Genomic DNA, 22,134 nt, shown 5'->3' on the forward strand with positions numbered 1-22,134 from the left:
TGGATGAATCTAGAAAGTCAAAGTCAACATAAGAGCCCTAATAGATGATGTCCATATTTGATTGAGCATCAATAAAACTCTCATATGTAACATTTCATAATAAATATTGCGATTTATTTTAAATTAATAACGATATCGTTGAATATACTCAAAGTATAAAACTGCAAAAATTACTCGTGAACGCTTAGAATTAAAATCATAACTCTTTTATATGGAAACATTACAGTTCTTTTGATTAACCATTCTTATAATAAACACCGCGGGTAGATCAAGGAAAGAAACATGGAAATTATACATATAACATATCGAGTTCGCAAAAATAAAGTCTGCAGTATCACCCAATGTCGAACTGTTTGAACGAAAAATGTTAAACAGTAAACCGTCAGCTTCTCAACAAATGCACGAGACACTTACTTATATAAATACATGATTAATTCGCTCACAATATTATAAAACAAATATCTTTTCTACACGCTCGACATAGAATTTGTACCAATAACACGTCGTAACAATAAATATTGTATCGCGTATATATGTATATATAGTGTGCATGTAAATACAATACGTAATATTTATATGCATATTAAAACACTCATAAAAAATATGTATCTCTTGTTATGACCATCACTTCTTTTCGTCACGATGAGATAGAATTTACATAGACTTCCGCGCAGCCCCATTGATTAATTCCTGAGAGGCGTTTGATTTTGTTTCGGGTGTGTCCGTCTGCGAAGAAACTTTCGGAAGACGAGGTGCAATTAGTAATATCGCTATACCCACTATGTGTGGAAGCATGTATAGAGACCTGAAAGGACATACAAGTACACGATTACGTAAAGTCTATTATGTAAGTCTAATTACCCAAACCTAATTACATATTCAATTGCCTTTTCGTTTTTAATTACTTACAGATATACTTTAATGCTCGGTATAAACTCCAAAAGTACAAAACTAAACGTGATGTAGGCCATTACGATTCGCGTAACAATGAATGAAATCGTGTCATACAGGAACTTTGTCGCTTTGCTACTTAAGAAATATGGTCGAATTTTGCGACGAGTCTGTTACAATGTAAAACACGTATGATTAATTATTATAGAGGAAAAGAAAAGTCACGGTCCAAATTGAACGTTATTCTTTTAACTACACTTACGACACGCGATACCACAGTGATAAAGGCTCCATTGGCAAAGGTCAAATAGTAACCTGGATAAAAGCCATGCCATATGGCAGAAAGAACATACGTATATACAAGTTTATTGTGTTTAACTCTTTCGTACACGAGCGATCTGAGCCACCGATTAGTTCCTTTGTTCCAATGCTCGATACTCTCTTTTAAGCTTTGAGACATCTGCAATCAAAATAGCGTCGTATCATATGTACTTTAAACTTTAAATGTAATCTTAATTTTATGCAGAGTTTTATCGAATAGAATTACCTCGAAGCCTAAGACATCGACGTTAGAAGTTGCGTCCCATTGTGGTTTCCCTTTTTCATCGTATCCGCTGAATCCGAGTCCGGAGTTATTGCAAATCGCATCGGCAAATATCCACGCATGATAATATTTAAAACGCACCAGCATCGTCGCAATCATTAAATATCGTATCTTGTAGAACATCGACGTGTCCCTCAAGAAGTCATTGTCTGCGGATCAAATGAGTCTTCGTCAAATGGAAAATTGACCAAGTATACGGAGATAAAGGAGACCTTGTACGACGAATATATATTTACAAAAATTGATTTAAAATGAAAAAATTTCCAAATTTTCAAAATTGGCAATAAATATTGAGAATGAACTATTGATATATTGATCGTGTGAGGTCTTCCTGAAACAGACGTGAATCAAACCTTTCAGCCTGTCAATCGGAAACAGTGGAATGAAAATCACGAACGCTAGGGCACACAATAAACTCGCTAAAACCTTTTTGATTACGACGAATATCGGGGATGGCAGCTGTACTATCGCATTCCGGTCGTTGGAATTTTGATCGTTAGCCTGAAGAAGAATATCGAATGCTAAATACTATGTTATGCCATCAAGTAATGCCTGTGTCACTAATTTGTACAACTTAAAGAATGAAATAAAGGCGTCCGTACCGTTGAAGGCCTGGGTTTAGACAGATTACGTCCATGAATGAAATCCATGTAATCGCGATAATATATGACTGGTCCAGCCATTAAGGCTTGAAAATGGAAGACGAAACTAAAATATTCCAAAGGTGTCGGCATCTGTCTGAAATTAATTGTCCGTGTTATGCTAGGGCAATTTATTTTATTTATATAAGCAGAGTTGACTTACGACACGCGTGCTACATCGTTTCATAGATTGATGCGTTATTTCAATTTTTTTATTACAAATATAATATTTCACACGAAAGAAACTAACTAGCAAATACAATTTTTAGCGCTGAAACGTGTCATAAGTGATCCAGAAAATATTTTTGTTCGGATAATTAAAATGAGTTCATTTTTGTGAAATGTTAATTTTTGAGCTTCAATGATTTTCAAAATCATTGAAATTTTGCTATAATGAATTTTCTATCGATCTAATATACTCGATAAATATCCGTACATCTTTGGCACGTGCACGAAAGTTCGTCATCGCTGACGTAAAGCAACCGTCGAAGAATAATGAAACGAAACGGTGAGTCTAATTTCAAGTTCGTTCGTAACAAGAGCAATGTTAGTCTTCAATACAAATGAAACTCATACAGGATACACGTAGATGATGGGCGTTGTCGCGTTGTATATTACATAATTAGTGTTGTGGAATAAATGCTCTTGGTTCAAGAAGACGACAACTCACTTCACAGCTTGATGACGCTGCGTTGGCGTTAGTTCCTTCTCCGATCGTATTAAACCATCGTGCACATTGTACGCGAGGCTTGTTACTTTCTGCGTGATCACCATCAGCGGACCTGCAATGCATTTTTATCAATAAAGTCTCCGTTTTAAGCATGAGAATGCGTTTCAAGGGACGTGAAAGGATGTAGCAAAAGAGAAATAAATATGTTAATAATTACGCGTGCACTTACCGGTGATATCGAGAGTGTAGGAAGCATAGTCGTATATTTGTCGATGAAAATGCACGCATGATAAGTAGAACAACGCCGTCACCAATACAAAACTGAAACGTAGACATGAATCGTTAATTGTTAAGTTCAAGGAAGAGTAATTGATTGTTAAAGCCCTTGGGCTTCAATCGTATTTAAGACACAACTTACACATATCACATATGTTTAATTACTTAAATTAGTAGACTATTTATGTAGAATTCTATAGTATACAGTATTTATGTAGAATTATTTATGCAAAAATTCTTAGAGTTAAATCTCTCCGTGTGACAAATCGTATGGCAACAAATATGTTACATATGTAATAATTTGTAACAGTTCGCATAAATAAAGGTATTATGAATGCATAAAACAATAATATTGTCTTTGTTCTTAATTGAATATATTACAACCGTGTTCAATGAAACAAGTTTCTGAAATATGTTTGTAGACAGTAAACAATAGCTCGTACGATATTAGCTAGGAAAATATTTACACGCTTCCGTTTAGTTTACTCTCACTTTAATTAAATACGTATCAAGCTTTACTTAATCTACTGCATTTTTCTTCGGCTCACGAACGTTCAGAATTTGCAGGTACTTTCTAACTACGGAGAAAATACTTTCTCTCCTCGTGAATGAGGAAGGAACTCTCGAGAATAACTCTTCGGAAAGGAGCACGAATTTACGTTAATTAATTAACAATTACATCTATATTAGGTTAAAGGTAGAAATAACTTGCCTCTGCATATTACGAGGATTTTGTGTGTACATTACTATGTAACTTAAGGTGGAAAGGCCTGCAAGGTGTATCACCTGCCTGAAAAAATACGATTATTTTCTATTTAAATCAAGCCTTGTTAAATTAGCGTAGGAATGAGGACGGACATTTTAAAAACTATTTACAATTTTCTACGATTAAGGGTGTTCAAGTTTAATTGTAACATCAAACATTTTGTACATGTTCACAATTTTGTAATTAAACTTTCTTTAACTGAGAATTAAATTAATTCATTAATATAATGAATTATTTTAATAATTTTCTATATGAAGGCTAACTTTATACAAAAGTTATAAAAGTTGATTGTAACTTTTCTAAAAATGAAATTTTTTTATCTAACTTGATTTATTTTTAAACCAAATTTCGTAGAAATAAAAATTAAGTTTAATCCTTAATTTCTCCAAACTGACTCTTAATTTTGAACACCCACTAGGGCGCAACAATTCCATGCTTATCGAAGCTTTTCATCAACTAAACAATTTTCTTTCATCAATGCAGATTTACCTGCCAAAGCAAAAATATCCAAGGAGAAGACCATTGACGAGACCAAATACATGTCTAGTGGTCGGTGAAACTCTATCAGGGCTAAGGAAGTTCCTTAAAACGCCAGCCAATATCAACGCCGTGAATTGTGTTACTAAGAAATTCACCTGCAAAAAGAAAACAAAATTTTTAAAGTACCACCCACATAAATCACGCAAAGCTCGTTATCAACGCTCATCCGTCAACAAAGACTGCACTTGCATATTTCTGTACCGTTATCGCAGAATCGCCTCATTTCCTTAACTCTTGCCGGCTTTCCGGGGAAGAACATGATTAATCTCTTTAAACTGCACCGCTGAGCAATATTATCGCTTCGTCAGTTAAGAAAATGACAACTGAGAGAAACTCTGTTCTCTCAATTATGAGTCATCGATAATGACAAAATGATCAGATACTCGTTAATCAAATTTGTATAGGAAAAGAATTATTATTTGTACACGATTGAAAATGGTGGGAAATTTGAACCCCAACTTTTCAAATGTGACGTCACATGGAATTTAATGGAATCGATGAAAAATAGATCTTAATTGTAAAATTGCAGTTTGATTAGCATTATGTTAATCATTTATGCAAATCAAGAAACTAATGTACACTTTAAGATTAGCTAGCGATCTTCAAGGTTTGAGTTTGCTAAGTGCGAAAAAGATTGAATCGTAAGTGCAGAATGTCCTATAGTGAATAATCAAGATACTCAGATAATTTAAATAAATACATTGTTAAATAAATACATTAAATAAATACATTGTTTCGTTAACTATAACACTCTAGTTTTATGACAAACAACAGTGACTTGCGACTGAAATGAGTTTTTATAGATATTTCAAGATTAACCCTTAACGCTTCAAGTGTGCCTCTCAAGCACCACTGATATGCTGCCTAATAATTACTCAATTATAACTAATAAAAATATTGTAATCAAAATTAAATTACTTCTGAGATGAATAATAATTGTTCGACTTTAATATTATTATTTAGTCATTGTAGAATTTATCGACACTTAAAAACTTGCAAGCGCTGATGAGAATAAGTTTTCGATCTTCACAATTAGTGAAAGGTTAAAGATGTTAGTCGGAGTCAAGAGTTAAAGATGTTCAACTCGATAAATACTGTAATGCTTATAGATTTTCATCGTGCATCAAACATTTTCGAACATAGAAAATAGAAAACGATGATCGAGAAAATTCCTGAGCGATTTAGTCCTACAAGGGTTTCCCCGTTTACAAAGAACGACAGAACGTGCATTATGCTCGTATGAACTCCGAAGGCCACGCATGAAAGAGAACATACTTTGTATAGGCGCTATTGTTCCTTGGGTGTGCGTAATGGACCGCATTCATTGCATAAAGTGTGACTTAGTAATAATAATAAAAAAAATAACAATAAAAAAAAAATACGATGTAAAGCACCGATATAGTACCCTTCGACAATCTCGTGTTTTATTTGTAGCATTATTATAACGATAGCGATGACCTATCAATTATATAAAAATCTTTATCAAGTATGTTTAATTTATTGTAGGAAGAACTTGCTGACAGGGAATTTACTAATTGATGCATGTTATCAGGGATTAATTGAAGAATTGATTTAATCTTAGAGTTGTTTTTGTTGTGGTTAATTAAAGTGAATTAATTTTATTTATGGAAATGGGTGTTATTTTCCTGATGTGGATATTTTTTGTTTGTGATCGGTTGAATATTTGGGGATTTCCGGATTTGAGGATTTGGGGATTTGGGGATTTGGGGATTTGGGGATTTGGGAATTTTGGATTTGCAAGTTTGGGGGATGTGGAAATTTGAGATTTGGGGATTTAGGAATTTATAAATTTGGAAATTTAAGGATTTACACATTTGGGAATTTGGGAAATTAGAGATTTGAAAATTTGAGAATTTGGAAATTTGAGAGTTTGGAAATTTGAGAGTTTGGAAACTTGAGAGTTTGGAAATTTGGGAGTTTGGAAATTTGAGAGTTTGGAAATTTGAGAATTTGGAAATTTGAGAGTTTGGAAATTTGGGAGTTTGGAAATTTGAGAGTTTGGAAATTTGAAAGTTTGGAAATTTGAGAATTTGGAAATTTGAGAGTTTTAAAATTTGAGAGTTTGGAAATTTGAGAGTTTGGAAATTTGAGAGTTTGGAAACTTGAGAGTTTGGAAATTGGAGAATTTGGAAATTTGGGAATTTGAGAATTTGGAAATCTGAAAATTTGGAAATCTGAGAATTTGGGAATTTGAGAATCTGAAAATTTTTAAATTTATAAGATTCAAAACAAAATTTATGAACTTAAAAATTCAAAAACGTAGTATCGACATTCATTACCGATATAAAAATATCGTATTATTATAATTCTTAAACTTGAACAATGAAATGAAAAGTCAGATATAATAAAAATAAAAAAATATTATTTTAATTGTTCTCTTCGATTAACACGTATTGATATGTAAACAAGATATTATACGCGTATCGCTATTGTGTGCAGAGCGATAACCCCCGGTAACCCGTAACAAGGGAATCCCCTGCATCCGTACGGAAGAATGAACGTACACAGCCACAAAGCCGGATAAGAAACCAACGGTGATCCCCCGTAGAAAATGTCACAAAGAGAACAGGGAAAAAGCATCGAGATTGGATTTCATATATAATGCTGAGCTTCTGCCCAATGTGGCATTCAGTTCTCTCAGCTTCATTCAAGAAGTTCAGTAATCTTCTGCTTGTCTAATCGAAGCAAATCAACCAAACAACAAAATGAAGTTCATCGGACTTGCATTTGTCCTTTTCTGCGCTGTGGCTTACGGTACCGCTCAAGTTGCCCAGGAGGAACAGATGCAGCAAGAATATGTAAGTATATTTTAATTGTTTTCAAAATTTTTTAATTTTTAAATTGTTCAATTGTAAGTTCTTCAATTCCCAATTCCCAAGTCCACAACTCCCAAATCTCCAATTCCCAAATCCCCAAATACTAAAATCCTCAACTTCCAAATCCCCAACTCCCGAATCTCCAAATACTGAAAGCCTCAAATCCTAAATCCCCAATTCCCAAGTTCTCAACTCTCGAATCTCCAATTCCCAAAACCCCAAATACTAAAATCCTCAACTCCCAAATCCTCAATTTCCAAGTCCTCAACTCCCAAATCCCCAAACACTGAAAGTCTCAACTCCTAAATCCCCAATTTTCAAATCCCCAATTCCCAAGTCCTCAATTCCCAAATCCTCAAATACTAAAATCCTCATCTCCCAAATCCCCAACTCCCGAATCTCCAAATACTAAAATCCCAACTCCCAAATCCCCAAACCCTTAAATCCCCAAATCCCCAAATCCCTAAACCCCTAAATTCCCAAATCTCCGAAACCCCAAACCTTCAAATCCTCAATTTCCCCAACTCCCCAACCCCCAAACCCTCAAACTCCCCAATTCCCCAATTTTCAACTCGCCAAATTCTCACCCTTTCAACTTCCCAAGTCTTCTCCTCCCAAATATCTTCTCGAGCACACAATTCTACCCTCATTAACCGTAAATGTTCTCGTTCTCTCAGGAGCAAGCTCGTTTTCGTCGGGAGGCTAATCCCCAAGGATCACTGGTGATAACTGGCCAGAAACCCCTAAGCGGACCCGACAGGCGACCATCCCTGGACATCAACTACCAACGCCCGATATTCGAAAGACAAGGAGTTAATGGAAATGCCTACGGAGGTGTAAATATTAGTCCGGGACAACCTGCCCGTCCACACGTTGGCATGAACTTCGAGAAGACTTACAAGAACGGTGGCTTCGGAGGATTCGGACATGTCGAACGTGGACCTGGCGGAAGACTGTCGCCCGTCTTAGGCGTTGGAGGCAGATTTACTTTTTAAACAAATATTGACGACGTTGCGAAGAGTATTTTAATTTTATTAATCACTCTTCGTGTTTATGATTACTTAAGAGATTATTATGCATTTGCTGCCATATCTTTCCGTTTTTAAAGGATATTTATTTGTAAACTAACCCTTCGAATCGACGTCTTTCCATTTCTAACGGATCATATTTATTTGGAAATTAACCTTTTCGACCTTCTGCGTTAAATAAATATTTACTTGGAAAATAAACGCGCCGTGACGTATATTCGTTTTTGTTTCCGGTAAATAATATTTAAAAATTTGAAACTTGTTTTCGGCGTCTAATTGTGAATAACCGGCTGTGAAATCTCTTTGAGAAAATATTGTTGAAAACAAATTTTTTGTTAACGAAGCTAAATTTAAATTCTTTGGATCTTTCGTGCATCAGTAATTTGTGTACATTCACTGTTGAAATTGATGTTTGTATAAACGTCTCGTAACGAAAGGGTTAATAACTATTTATTCTGGCTGTGTACAACGATATTTATCGTTATTGATCCACAATGACGCGTCGACTGATCAGCTATTGGCTGTTAATAATATAGTAACTGTATTGTGAATTTATTGCAATAAACGTAGCTTCAGCGTCTAAACGTTGTTTTTATTGAGAATGATTGAAAGAATGAACACGAAGTGGCTTGTGCCATTGTTGGTGAGTGGAATTAATGAATGGTAATGTCATAGAGTAATTTATGAATATAATAGTTTGCTGTATTGGGTAATAACCAAATTCCCAAATTACGGAATTCTACAATTCTCAAACCTCAAGTTCTCAAATTACCAAATTGTTGAATTATCAAATTTCCTAATAATCTACATACTCAAATCCTAAATTTTCTTAATTCGCCAAATCTCGAACCCCTACTTCTCAAGTTCCTTAATTCTCAAATTACCAAATTCTCAAATCCCCAATTCCCAATTGCCCAATTCTCCAATTCGCAAATCACCAAACTCCCAATTCCCTAGTTCACCCAAATCCCCAATTCCCAAATCCCCAATTCCCAAAACCCCAATTCCCAAATCTCCAATTCCCAAATCTCCAATTCCCAAATCCCCAATTCCCAAATCCCCAATTTCCAAATCCCCAATTCCCTAATTCACCAATTCCCAATTGCCCAATTCTCTAATTCACTAATTCCCAAATCCTTAAATCCCCAATTCCCCAATTCCCCAATTCCCAAATCCCCAAATCCCCAATTCCCAAATCCCCAATTCCCCAATTCCCAAATCCCCAATTCCCAAATCCCCAATTCCCCAATTCCCCAATTCCCAAATCCCCAATTCCCAAATCCCCAATTCCCAAATCCCCAATTCCCAAATCCCCAATTCCCTAATTTACCAATTCCCAATTGCCCAATTCTCTAATTCACTAATTTCCAAATTACCAAATCCTTAAATCCCCAATTCCCAAATCCTCAATTCCCAAATCCCCAATTCCTCAATTCCCAAATCGCCAATTCCCAAATCCCCAATTCCCAAATCTCCAATTCCCAAATCTCCAATTCCTAAATCCCCAATTCCCCAATTCCCGAATTCCCAAATTCTCAAATCCCCCAATCGCGAAATCCCCAATTCCCCATAATTCTACTTACATATTTACAACTTATAATACTACTTATAAATTGCATTATACCACCGTAGAACATTACAGACGGTTTCTTATCGTCATCACTTCGTCCAAACAATTTCTCGAATCGATAAATACTTAAAAAAGTTATTTATTCCTCGCATGTATATTCAGAGCCATTTCGAATGTATTGCATACGATTATCTGTTTAATACTTTGAAGCCGCATTATATTAAGCTGTGTCACGACTGTAAAGTATGTTTTCAAAGTTCACTAGCTATCACGAATCGTAATTTGTAATTCTACTAAAAGAAAGAGCACAAATACGATTCATTTGCATCGTACAAGAAGGTGAAAGGTAAGAATTACTATGTTTGTTACTTCTCAAACCAGAATTTTAATTAATTCTATGATACACGGTGTGACAATCTCCAACGTTATCATTACGAATACTCCACGTTAATTAAACTACACTCGGACATAAAATCTAAGGAAAGAGATCATCAACTTCCAGGATGACATAATTGTCTCTCTAACTCTTAATTAGAGTTTGGAGTGTCCTGTTTTCAAACGATTGAAGAGCCCTTTAGGACAAAAGAATGTACCAAATACTAGACCTCGAAAATGCGCGAAAAATGATAACTAGCTCTGATGCCCTGTATTCTGGACAATAGCTCGTGTTCTGTACAGTGTATCATTTTTTTGTTAAATATTCACTTCGAGCAATTTTTAAACACATTAACAACGGTAAACAAAATAATTACTGTAACGGCATTTAACTACTGTTATGGACATAAACGTTTATGCCGTTACTTAAAACTGATAGTGAAAGTGATAATAAACTTAAGCAATTTATACGACAAAGTTTCTTTATTTTTTTTACAAAATACTTCTTAATTGTACATAAAATATTTAACACATTTTTGTGTTTTGAAGACTTACAGAAATATAATGTTGTATAACAGGTAGGTTATAAAGGTTTGTATTTGGAAGACTTTTCTACATCAATATTTTATTTTATTTATGATAGAAGTTCTTTCAAGTGAAATTGACTAGTTTACAAAAAAACTTAAGTAACGTTAATATTGCACTAATTATGAAAGCCAGCAGGAAGTTTAAACGATAGAAAGAAAATAATAAAATAAGAGAACTGCAAGTATAGCGTATCCGCCATGTGCAGTGAAAGTGAACATAATAAGAAAAAGTGTAAATCATGAAAATGCAACCTTGCAATTTCCAACTGCAATCACGGCGTGTAACGTTTTTAAAATAAGTTAGGGTACATTTTTTAATTGTTCAGTCGCGTTAAACTTGAGGATTGGTTACCGGTGACCTTCAAAGCCGCCATATACTTACATTCTCTAGTTAGAACAGTTACTCGAATAGCACAACGGTATCTGCGAGTCGCGGGTGAAAATAAAGGTACCTAGCACAGTTATTTCATTTTTGTTTTTAATTAACAAAACAAGGCTGTATCAAGTAGGTCAAGATGTTCAAACACCATCCAATTAGAGGCTGAATAAAAAAGAAAAGAACAAAAGGTATTCAGTGTCACACTTCTGCACCTGAAATTCTTTCATTCGCAGATAAAAACAATTTATTACTATATAGATAATGAATGATACCAAGTGTATTTATTTACATCATTACATCACGATGATTCATCGAAACGTTTGATTCATGAATGTGCTTCTGTTTTTTCACCGTGATCATCCTCGTCGCAGAAATAAAAATAGAACAACGGATTTTAGATTCGGAAAATTTTGTACACGTTTTTCGTATCAGAGAAGTAAAGCGTTCGATAATTATTCCGGTATATCGCGAATAAATTTGTAGAAGACGATAAAGCTAAAGAGTTTATTGCTTGTTCAATTCCCGCTGGTGTAATTCGTTTACCTGACTTTTTTTCTTGCAGACGACAAAAAAAAAATGAAAAGAACAGAGGTTAATAGATGTAAACGCTTTAGAGCTCCATTTAAATATAGAGTCCTGCAATCTTTAATGCGACTGTTAATTATAGGTAACAGGAAAAGAGAATCATTAGAATTAAAACTTGAGAATTGTATAATCGCATTAGAGGAGTTCATAGGATAATGATACGCTGAAACATTTAGAATCAGCAATAATGCGTAATTCCACTATAATTTTAATAGTGGAAAATGTAGGGAAAATAAAAGTTTCAATTGAAATTTGGGTATTTGGAAATTTCGGGATTTGGGAATTTGAGAAGCTGGAGACTTTGGAATCTAAGGGAATCTAGGGATAAGTGTGATTTTGGGATTTGGAAATTCAGGTACTTTGAGATATTTTGAGGTGTAGGAATTTAGGATTTGAGAAATTTGGTAATTTATAGATTTGGGGGTTTAGATGTTTGAAGACCTAGGGAATTAGGGTAATTTAGGGAATTTAGGTAAGTTAGGTCATTCAGGGAATTTAGGGAATCTAAGGATCTAGGGAATTGAGGGAATTTAGGGAATCCAAGGATCTAGGGAATTTAGATGTTTGAAGATACAAGAATTTCAAAAGTTAAATACTAGGGAATTTAAAAATTGAGAAACTCAAGGATCTAGGGAATTTAGGTAATTTAGAGAATTTAGGGAATCTAAGGATCTAAGGAATTTAGATATTTGTGGGTTTAGATAATTGCATATTTAAATATTTGGAGATTTGGATATTCACAAATTAGAAATTTGGTAATTTATGAATTTAAGGAATTACATATTTGAATATTTAATATCTACAATTTTTCTAGATTATTTAGAAATTTAAAAATTTGAAAAAATATAAAAATCAAAACTTGAAGGTACAACAATTTAAAAAATTGTTAATATAGGAACTTAAAAATTAAGGACATGGAAACTTGAAAGCAAAAAGATTAAAAATTTCGTGAATGCTTCAAATTATTTATTGAAAAATATTCACATTCGTAAAGAGTTATATAAGGTACCGTAAAGAGTACGTTTGGCGATATCGTATAATTAGAATCAATGTCGACTGATAATATCCGTACAATTATCACGCCATACTTGAAGTAATTTATCTAGTATCAATGTCGATTTATTTCGTCTCGAGGGTTCAAGATGAGCAGATCACGTTTGCACACAGAGGCCAATGATCTCTGCACATTACACTCGACACGAGTCTACACGTAACGTGCACCTTTGCAGAAGCTTAATTTGCTTTATATAACAAATCATAACCTGTTCATTTGTTCTTTCTCGTATATCATTTTTTCTTACATGTTCTATGCAATTGATTATCCTGACTTTACAACAAGCTCGACAACTAACATTTAGCTACACACTGACTTGCAGTGAAATATGACATAATTTATGCTAGAAAGTTAGATTCATACAAAAATATCAGAATTATTTTTAATTAACATTGCATTTTCTTTGAGAAGAAAATTTATTTTTGTCTGCATTTATAGAAAATATTTAAAGATATATATAATTATATAGTATATAATATATCATTTTTTCTACCGTGTAGAAACAATTTTATTTGCATATAATTATATAGTATATAATATATAATTTTTTCTACCTTGTAGAAACAATTTTACTGGCATATAATTATATAATAAATAATGTATAATTTTTTCTATCTTGTAGAAAAAATTTTTCTATCTTGTAAAAAAATTTTATTTACAATTCTACATAAGATTTAATGAATTTACCATGTGATATATAGCACACAGGTGAAATGTACCGTAAAACCTTTTTCACCCAACTAATAATTGAAGGTGATATTTAGCCTAACGGGATAGAAATAGTGACTCTTTTGTTATGGGTGAAGAATTCTTTTTTTCTTTCTCCGCCACTACAGGCAAGAGGCCGGGAGCCATTACTCCGTTTCCAACCTTGGCCATACAACAGTTAATGCAAGATTTATAACTTAAAAAATCGTTTTCCTGTTGTAAATCTAAAACCGTTACATAGTAGATAGAAACGATAGTTGATCATTTTGATAAATGTTCGGATCGTTTTTGCTGAACGTATAGCTAGTAGTATTCCACAGGTTAAATTCTGTTGTTCGTAGCATTGAGAAGGAATCAGTAGAAATTAGCAAGTGAGAAATGGGGTCAGTAAGTTATCGACACGTCGACAAGTCAATCTTTTATTCTTACGTTGCTATTTCTGGATAATCGTAACATAGTACTGTTTCCTTCTTTTCCCTTGATACTTTATCTTGCTTATCTACATCCTTCAAATGCTCAGCAACTATTATTCTAATTACGACTGTAGAAAGAAAGATTAAAATAATTTATTTGCGGCGTAATTGATTTTTCGCTATAAGGCCGTTACATTAACCCCAATTGGTATTCGCATATTCGTACAATACCAACACTCTCATCAATAAATTTTCATAATGCGAGAGAAATGCTGACAAACAATGAATATCATTTTCCCAGCAAGGACGATTTTCATTCTTTTCATATTTTCCAGTTTAAAATTTTACTTTTACAAAAGATTATGAAAATAACACATTTTCATCCAATGTCGTTCTAAAATCGTATGACACACTGCAATTGTTAGGTAATGACATAATTAACTTTCTTATCGGATAAGTTTCGATAAGCTTAATCATCAAAGCAATACTACCGTTATCAATGACTGACTATGATATCACCAGTAATACTATGAACTTCGTTCGTTATGGCGATCACTCCACTGCGATGTGAATGGGAATCTAACAAAAATCATGGTTCTGTAAAAATTTCCTTCACAAGATTTTTAACTGTTATTTACAAATTATTGTAAATAATAATAGCATCTTTATAAATTACCACTAACAAGTGTCAAATTCGGTTAATTATATTATTCTGGGTTCGATAACATTAAATTTATGAAAGTTCGAAATTTTAGGACTATGAAATTCCGGAACTTCCGGTTTTTCAGTTCATCACAATTTAATTAATTACACGTAATTCTTTAATCCAAAAGCAATAATCGATAATAAATCTCCATCGTTCATACCAGAACTAGTTCACGTTGCATTCACCTTTTCTCAACTGTTGCATCCGATGCAACCTATATGTATAGTGGGATAGTATCCCAATGTGTTCACCGGTCATTCTATTTACAGAATATATGTACACATTTCACCGCGCTGACTGTGTTATTACTTTCGTACATTTCTCTAACACGAAACTTACGCTATAAGGATTAGTTACCGCTATTAATATGATGATAAGATACTGTTAATGTATCGATAATCAATAAGTGCACCTCTAATAATTCCTGCTACGTTTGTCACATCAGATAAAAGCTCGATATTATCGCTAAATCAAAGCACGTGTGTAAAAATCGTGTGTGATTCGCGCTAATTTAAAGTGCTGCATACATATTTGCACGAAACGCAACACTGTTCGATGCTATTTTTAATTTCCTCGTCCCGATACACTTTTCAACGGAAAATTCTGTTACGCTTGGTGATCAGTTTCCATTTAACTTTCAATGTTCGATACATAATTCACGTAGGACGATAAGACTTACGCACGTACGAGAATAAGAACGCTATGCCAGGATCAATTCACGATACACACGGCGTGAAAGTGATTTCAATGACGGTGTTTATGCGAATCCTACACACGTATGAATTACAACACAGAGAGCAACGTTAACGAACAGTTAACCCTTCGAACAATTGGATCACCGATTACCGTTCTACTATTTCTGGACTGGTAGATTAAAAGGTACGAACAATCGGCGCAAAACCAACGGTGTTAAGATTTCAGTAACATCAGCTGGTGTGACAGGCCTTAACCTTGACAGTCGTTACGGGAAAACGATAGCGTTGATACACGAACAAGTTCAATTGCAAGGATACATAATAAAAGAAGGGACAGGAGATCTGGAGTAATTTAAATTCGATCGATGCGCCCTCCTTTTGAGTGGTAGAAAAGGAAATAATAACAAGGGCGGTTGTCACGTGATAAAAACGAAAGTAGAGATTAATTTCTCACCTGGTCGAGCGGCACGTCGAGAAACTTTCCGAGCCAGTGAAAAGTCCGGGAACCGTCGTAATAGTCCTCCACGGTCGCGGTCATTGTCACCAATCATAGAATCGAATGAATACACGCGCACACACCGTGACACGTTACTATGCCCCGAAAGGTTTTCTTGTATGACTTTGGGGACACTGCCTCTGAACAGTTTAGCTTATCTCCCTTAAGGGAACGATGGTTAGAATGCGTCTAACTCACGCAACTACGATACCCGTTGACGCCGCCGACGACAACAGTTTCTGAAATGCAGCGCCGCTCCGTTCCGCGCCGGTTGACTTGCCGGCACTCAGGGCCGTATCCACAAGTGGCGTGATCAATTGCACGTGATATAAACTAAAGATGGCCGAATTGTCTTCCAACTTCTTCTGTTTCGTCCCCCCCAATGTGGCCATGATCTTGGTAAAGGTACCGATAGAGTTTCCAAAGTTCAAGGTGAAAATTGATGTTATTGAAAACATCTGAAGCGGACTTTTGTTGGGAGCGTTGTATTCGCAACGCGCTTTTTGATATAACATATTATCATGCATTGTATGTCATATCACCACAAAATTCAAAACCGGGATCATAACCTGAATAATTAAGACGGAGGGAGAAATTGAGAATCAATTTGGTCATTTCTAATGTGAACTGTCGATTGTTGATCCTTCACTCTTTTATGCGCACGTTACACAGCATCATGTATGAATAAGTATATAGTTACGTGATTTAATATAATCGTTCTTTGACAATTATCAAAGTATTAATGAATATGACGTTTCAGCTTAAGTCATTCTTTTTATTATAATATATTGAGCTTGTAGATGTTATTAATTGTAACATTCATACGATCATATAATTTTTGTAATTTACTCGCATTTTGGTAATACATGTAATTATAATAAAATTTCGACGGTGTAACTTATAGTATTTTTATTACATTATTCCGATAAGTAGACGTCAAAACATGTTGCAAATTTAAATTGCAAATATAGGTGTGTCAAATAATGATTGACAGTATTAATCCACGTATTGGAATAATTATAAAATGGTACATTGATTATTTAAAAAATAAGTTGAAACTACAGTAAACATCTTTAATATAGACTCATGGATATAGATTATCGAGAAGTTAAAAATAATTGGAGAACCATATGATGTATATAAATATAGTAAAATATAGTACTGCTAAAAATGATGTATCTTTACATGAGATACATAAATGAAATATATTTGTTCTGTCATCGTATATTCGCGTTAGTTTAGCCGAAAGAGAAAATATAGCTCAATATAAAATAATTTTATCTATAGTGAAGATATATGTCTGCATAACATATTCATTCATCATTTTAAATAAACAGCAAGTAGCGTCATTTTAAAATTGGTGGGTGAAAACAAATTTCCTCGTGTTACATAAGTTACTAGAAGATGCACCAATAAATTTTGGTTACTATCGTTAGTAAACCACGTGTGTGCTGGCAAGATCATCGTATTATCAAATTTGATGAAATATTATTGTTTAGTTTATTAATTAAAATTGGAAAAGTAAAGAATATTCGATATGTCTGATAGTACGCTGGAGGATACTAAGATTCCAGGAGTAGATTCTGAATTACAAGAATTTGTGCAAGCCGAAAAACAAAAAGCACAATTTCAAGCTCAGGTGAAATATCTTATATAAAAATAATTCTCAAATTAAACGTTTTTATTAAGCTTACCAATTTGTTTAAATTTTTATGATAAAATTGATATATAGCATGTTAAATATGTAAATACAAATTATACCTAATTTTTAGGTTAGTTTCACTATTTTTTAATTCAAAACTGTTGATATCAATATTTTATAATAGTATGGGATCTTACATAGAATAAATGAAAAGCTGCAATATATATACCTATCAGTTCTAACGATGAATTTTTACAAAAGTATTCATTTAATTTTAGATTCTAGAATTCAACGACATTTGTTGGGAAAAATGTGTTGATAAACCAGGAGTCAAATTGGACAGTCGAACAGAAACATGTTTAAGCAATTGTGTAGATAGATTTATAGATGTTTCTTTTTTGATTACAAATCGCTTTGGGCAAGTTTTACAAAGAGTTTTAGAAAATTAATTTTTTAAGTTATTTACATGATTGTATTGTTACATTCAATTTTAATTTCATCTGTATAATAGTATTTAGCATATGAACAAAAAATAGAAATATATTTAATGTTCTACAAATAATAAATACAACTGTATATTTTTTTTCAACAAAATTATTCTTTAAAATTTTTTTATACAAAAATTCAATTTATATTTTACAAAATGTACATTCTGACTTACAAAAGTAGTTGTGAAATTTATTAACATATTCAAGAAATTATGTTATATAGAAACATAACAGCCTATTTTGACATTGATGTTATAATAAATACATTTTGAATATGTTACATGTGTTTTAATACAATTACATTAAACCTTTTTATTAGCTCAGCAATTTATATATTAATTATTCCAACTACAAGTGCATTAAAAGTTTATATAAATTAAAAATTTACATTAAAAAATGTTCCATTTAGGAAACAGACAGCAGTAAAAGTCAGAAAGTATTCGCTAACATATATGGCTTCTTATCTGACAATGATTTTCATCAAATTTGTATACTAAAAAGTATTAAAATATTAATATAAAAATTGGAATGAATATTTTACTTCCACCTAGTATTGAATAACATATTTTAGAAGTTATTTGGCAAAGTTAAAATGCATGTGATATATACTAATATAAACTATGGAACAAAAACAGTGCAATAATGCATTTCAGTACAAAAATTATAAATACCAATGTTTAGATAAAAATAATCTTTTAATAAAATACAGTATCCAAAAATTGCATGTTCAATTTAATATTATTTTTCATATGCAGCACTTGTATACTAAATTATTTTAAACTCACTACCTGACACGTATTTCTGAACACTGCCATTGTAACGGTATATAATTTGCTTTGAATTGTTGCTTTAATATGATCATATGCACACTGGTCTTTGAGGAAGACACATGTTGTAAAATGCATCCTTTTTCCAAAAATCTTTTGTTTTCCATCCACACCAACCTTTGTTTATTATAGTCGGTAAATGTTCTGAACCTGTATAATGTGGGTCTAAAATTAAAAATTTTACATCCCCGGTAACTTCGTCGTAATTAACTCCCAAAATTGTATGAGCTAATACTCCACCACCTGCAATTTATTTAAAAAATAAGTTTGGAAAAACAAGAGATCATTCATGTATAAACATAAAAGTATTACTTACCAATCATTACTGGTGTGCCTTGTATCTGAAAGTGATGCAGAAGGTTTGGAGCTAACATTGATACTTCTTCACCTGTTGATGCACAGAGTACTTTAACACTGACACCTAATAGACTTTCTAATACAAAACCTACTTCTGTGGAACCAATCCACTGTTTGCTATTAATAAAATTGGAAGGTTTGTCTCCTATGTTCACTAAACATTTCTGTATTACACTATGAGAAGGGATTGGTGTATCAGTATAACCTTGCAATCTGTAACAATCAAAATACTACAACAAATATTCTTATAAAAATAATATTTCTTTGTAATAAGCGGATAATCCTAATTGGTTGAATATTGACATTACCTGTACCACGAAACAATCGTTTGTAACGATCTATATGCGCATCCCCAACCATTATCATCAAAGTTATCTTGCATGTAATGATGATATGCATATAGACCTTGTACAATACCTATTTTACGACTATTATTTGCTGTGTCTATTCAAAAAATAATAATTAACCACTATATAATATGATTCAATGTAAAATAACATGATAAATAGATACCATAATTTTGTTGAATTGCTTCATGAGGGTTAAATAATATGTTTTCTACTTGTGAATCATTGCAAAATTTAACAGCATTTCCGTAACGAAAATAAGGTTTAGTCATATCTAATCCTAAAATTCTATGTAAACTCTCGCGGTATTTCACTAAAATATTAAATTCTTATTAATATTTTTATCATACATAGTGTAACAAATTAATATAAAGGACTTACTTGTTTCTTTATCAGTATAACCATTTGGATAAACAATTGTAAGTAAATGTCCAAAATTCTGAGGCTTATAGTGATTGGATATTGCAAGTTTCATAATTTCTGAATTTTGGAGCTGATCTTCAAAACATTTTTCTATCAACTTAATATTTCGACATATAGATTCTACCAATACTCCATATAAGTCTGCAGAGCTCATGTTGAAATTGGCCAAGGATAATGTATCAATTAGCAAATTACATTCCATACTATTAAATGGCCCTACATTATAAATATTATATTTCATTTAAAATTCTTAATTGCATATTTGGAATGATAAAACAATATTACTAATATTATAATTAGGTTACTTTTTACATATTGAAGAACTGGAGCACATTTAATATTTTCCTCTGATAATCTATCCCCAGAGATCCTTAAAAGTATATTAGCATTCACTGCATCCTGTTGAATGTATGAAATAGATATAGTTTCTTAATCAAAAAGAACACAATGATTATAAAATTTTTAAAAATGTACCACAACTCCTGTTGCTTGCATCATGCCTTTTTTTACATTTTTATTTCCTTCATAAGGTTCAGATGTATCTAAAAGTTCCTTCAGGGATATATCTTTTAGATCATTTTGGTTATTGAAAAGAAAAGTATTTTTTGATGGAAACTGAATTCCTATCTTTCCTGATGCAATCTGTCAAAAAAGAATCACTTTATTACACAAAAACATATTAATTATTACAACTCTCAACAAAGTGTAACAGTCTTACATTTTTCCTTGTTTCTTCTAATACTTCTACTATGTTACCATTTTGCATAATTAAAGGTAAGCTTCCTCTTAGTCTTATATACGTAAATTCTTGATAAATATCATTTTCATTAATGACATTTATATCATCAACAGCTTCGAGTTTTTGGTGAATATAAAAATATGCATCTATCTTGGAACTATTATGTGTATATTTAAAAAATAGTGGATTATCTGTGATATCAATATCCTAAATAATTACATTATGTATGTAATAAATGATGCATTCCAACGACATACTTAAATATATGCATTTAATATTACTTATCACTTCAATGTATCTAAATATTTAATAATTTTACCTGAAACGAATCAGGTAATTTTTCTTCGCATTGTCCAACATGTAATATTCCGCAAAGATATACCTCTGCTGGCATGTGTAATTGTAACGTTGTATGATTTATATTGACTTCAGTATCATCTACTACATTTATACTAAATGTTAAGACCGTTAATGTATTATTATACATAACGCCATACAAGTGACCTGTTACTCCTTCATTTATGTTTTTTAATCGCTGTGAAAGAAATTACACATTTTTAAACCACCACAACTGTCAATGTTATTCATATGCTTTTTACTTCAAGAAAACCCAAAATTAGTTTATAATTACCTCTATAACGTTGGATAAAATTTTCAATTGTGGTGCCATTTCAGTAATCAAGTAATAAACTTGTTTTTTATATAAAATTATTCCAAATCAAGTGTGCGCTATTTCCATATGTCAAGGTTTAATTCAAAGAATACATTAAAATAAAGTTATTCAAACAAAAGTATACAGAACGGCACTACGTACCGACAACTAAATAAATATATACACAATTGCTACGTATAAACATATATAGATTATAATTTAACTGTATCTAATTCCATTCAAAAAGTAAGGAAGTATGTCATTTGCCGCTGAACATCACAAGCAGGTAAAATAATGTTACTATTGCGATCATCCAATTCTTGAACACATCTCAGCATGAAAATTTACGTTATACTTTATTTCGGAAGAGAATCGTAATAATGCCGCGCATCTCGGCTGAGTTCAGAGGACATTCTTACCGCCAGTGTGATGCTCATCTATCACGTGTTTTTTACTTCACGATCATATACACGGTGAATAAAAATATATCAGTAGCGAAAATAAGACACGACAAAGTTTAGAAACTTCAGGATTCGAGAATTTGGAAAGTTCAAAATTTCAGAACTGTAACTTGTAACTTTCAAAGTTCTGAAACTTATTTTGAAATATATGATGTATCCTAAAAAGAGATAAGAAATAGTGGTCCTGATTTTTAGACAAGTATATTTAGTAAAAGATCACAGGGTATATACATTAATGTTACAAATTTCATTATAGTGCATGTGCATTAGTACAATCAAAGTAGATCTGCGCAGATGAAAAGTTGTAGTTCAGTAGTACTGTTCTTTTGCGAAATAAAGAGCAGTAACTAAACCTAAGTTCACGAATCCATAGTGTA

At 32.6% G+C, this 22,134-nt stretch overlaps 4 protein-coding genes and 1 long non-coding RNA gene across 8 annotated transcripts; 2 read left to right on the forward strand and 3 right to left on the reverse strand.

The window, feature by feature from the left end:
• Nucleotides 1-87: 87 nt before the first annotated feature.
• oys (lysophospholipid acyltransferase 6) lies at nt 88-16,486 on the reverse strand. Of its 2 annotated transcripts, none has more exons than XM_076531872.1 (11): nt 15,780-16,486; nt 4,338-4,483; nt 3,795-3,872; nt 3,036-3,127; nt 2,807-2,918; nt 2,098-2,233; nt 1,849-2,023; nt 1,439-1,644; nt 1,154-1,351; nt 910-1,061; nt 88-805 (listed from the first exon to the last, which is right to left on the reverse strand). In XM_076531872.1, exons 1-11 carry the CDS (start codon nt 15,861-15,863, stop codon nt 655-657), a joined length of 1,530 nt encoding a protein of 509 aa, XP_076387987.1. In that variant the 5' UTR covers nt 15,864-16,486; the 3' UTR covers nt 88-654. The 2 variants fall into 2 exon arrangements, with proteins under 2 accessions (XP_076387987.1, XP_003701761.2); XM_003701713.3 differs by having other exon boundaries at nt 1,849-1,996; nt 15,780-16,162.
• On the forward strand, nt 7,021-8,837 carry LOC100878443 (hymenoptaecin). Its single transcript, XM_003701714.3, has 2 exons — nt 7,021-7,207; nt 7,903-8,837. Exons 1-2 carry the CDS (start codon nt 7,115-7,117, stop codon nt 8,218-8,220), a joined length of 411 nt encoding a protein of 136 aa, XP_003701762.2. The 5' UTR covers nt 7,021-7,114; the 3' UTR covers nt 8,221-8,837.
• On the reverse strand, nt 14,063-15,773 carry LOC143264476 (uncharacterized). 2 transcript variants are annotated; one of them, XR_013038210.1, is made up of 2 exons: nt 14,608-15,773; nt 14,063-14,503 (listed from the first exon to the last, which is right to left on the reverse strand). It is a non-coding gene; the product is annotated as an uncharacterized LOC143264476 (long non-coding RNA). The 2 variants fall into 2 exon arrangements; XR_013038209.1 differs by having other exon boundaries at nt 14,601-15,773.
• A 702-nt stretch (nt 16,487-17,188) lies between the features above and the next one.
• Tim8 (translocase of inner membrane 8) lies at nt 17,189-18,231 on the forward strand. Its single transcript, XM_003701699.3, has 2 exons — nt 17,189-17,460; nt 17,742-18,231. Exons 1-2 carry the CDS (start codon nt 17,359-17,361, stop codon nt 17,910-17,912), a joined length of 273 nt encoding a protein of 90 aa, XP_003701747.1. The 5' UTR covers nt 17,189-17,358; the 3' UTR covers nt 17,913-18,231.
• Nucleotides 18,232-18,627: 396 nt separating this feature from the next.
• On the reverse strand, nt 18,628-21,646 carry Ufsp2 (UFM1 specific peptidase 2). Of its 2 annotated transcripts, XM_012281705.2 has the most exons (10): nt 21,276-21,646; nt 20,964-21,179; nt 20,624-20,851; nt 20,380-20,547; nt 20,211-20,304; nt 19,864-20,121; nt 19,649-19,795; nt 19,444-19,579; nt 19,095-19,348; nt 18,628-19,021 (listed from the first exon to the last, which is right to left on the reverse strand). In XM_012281705.2, the coding sequence occupies exons 1-10, from the start codon at nt 21,312-21,314 to the stop codon at nt 18,810-18,812; spliced, it is 1,752 nt and encodes a 583-aa protein (XP_012137095.2). In that variant the 5' UTR covers nt 21,315-21,646; the 3' UTR covers nt 18,628-18,809. The 2 variants fall into 2 exon arrangements, with proteins under 2 accessions (XP_012137095.2, XP_012137096.2); XM_012281706.2 differs by lacking the exon at nt 21,276-21,646 and having other exon boundaries at nt 20,624-20,801; nt 20,964-21,140.
• Between the last annotated feature and the right edge of the window lie 488 nt (nt 21,647-22,134).

This window comes from Megachile rotundata, chromosome 5, assembly GCF_050947335.1.
Source record: "Megachile rotundata isolate GNS110a chromosome 5, iyMegRotu1, whole genome shotgun sequence".
NCBI lineage: Eukaryota > Metazoa > Arthropoda > Insecta > Hymenoptera > Megachilidae > Megachile > Megachile rotundata.

Excerpts from the sequence above, each read along its gene's own strand:
- LOC100878443 (XM_003701714.3), top strand. The coding sequence starts at position 7,115 with ATGAAGTTCATCGGACTTGCATTTGTCCTTTTCTGCGCTGTGGCTTAC. Across the intron at positions 7,208-7,902 it reads AACAGATGCAGCAAGAATAT|GAGCAAGCTCGTTTTCGTCG; the intron begins GTAAGTATATTT and ends TCGTTCTCTCAG.
- oys (XM_076531872.1), bottom strand. The coding sequence starts at position 15,863 with ATGACCGCGACCGTGGAGGACTATTACGACGGTTCCCGGACTTTTCAC. Across the intron at positions 3,128-3,794 it reads AATCCTCGTAATATGCAGAG|TTTTGTATTGGTGACGGCGT; the intron begins GCAAGTTATTTC and ends TCTACGTTTCAG. Across the intron at positions 806-909 it reads CCGAGCATTAAAGTATATCT|GTCTCTATACATGCTTCCAC; the intron begins GTAAGTAATTAA and ends ATGTCCTTTCAG.
- Tim8 (XM_003701699.3), top strand. The coding sequence starts at position 17,359 with ATGTCTGATAGTACGCTGGAGGATACTAAGATTCCAGGAGTAGATTCT. Across the intron at positions 17,461-17,741 it reads AAGCACAATTTCAAGCTCAG|ATTCTAGAATTCAACGACAT; the intron begins GTGAAATATCTT and ends ATTTAATTTTAG.
- Ufsp2 (XM_012281705.2), bottom strand. The coding sequence starts at position 21,314 with ATGGCACCACAATTGAAAATTTTATCCAACGTTATAGAG. Across the intron at positions 20,548-20,623 it reads TAGAAGAAACAAGGAAAAAT|ATTGCATCAGGAAAGATAGG; the intron begins GTAAGACTGTTA and ends CTTTTTTGACAG. Across the intron at positions 20,305-20,379 it reads TGCAAGCAACAGGAGTTGTG|GATGCAGTGAATGCTAATAT; the intron begins GTACATTTTTAA and ends TACATTCAACAG.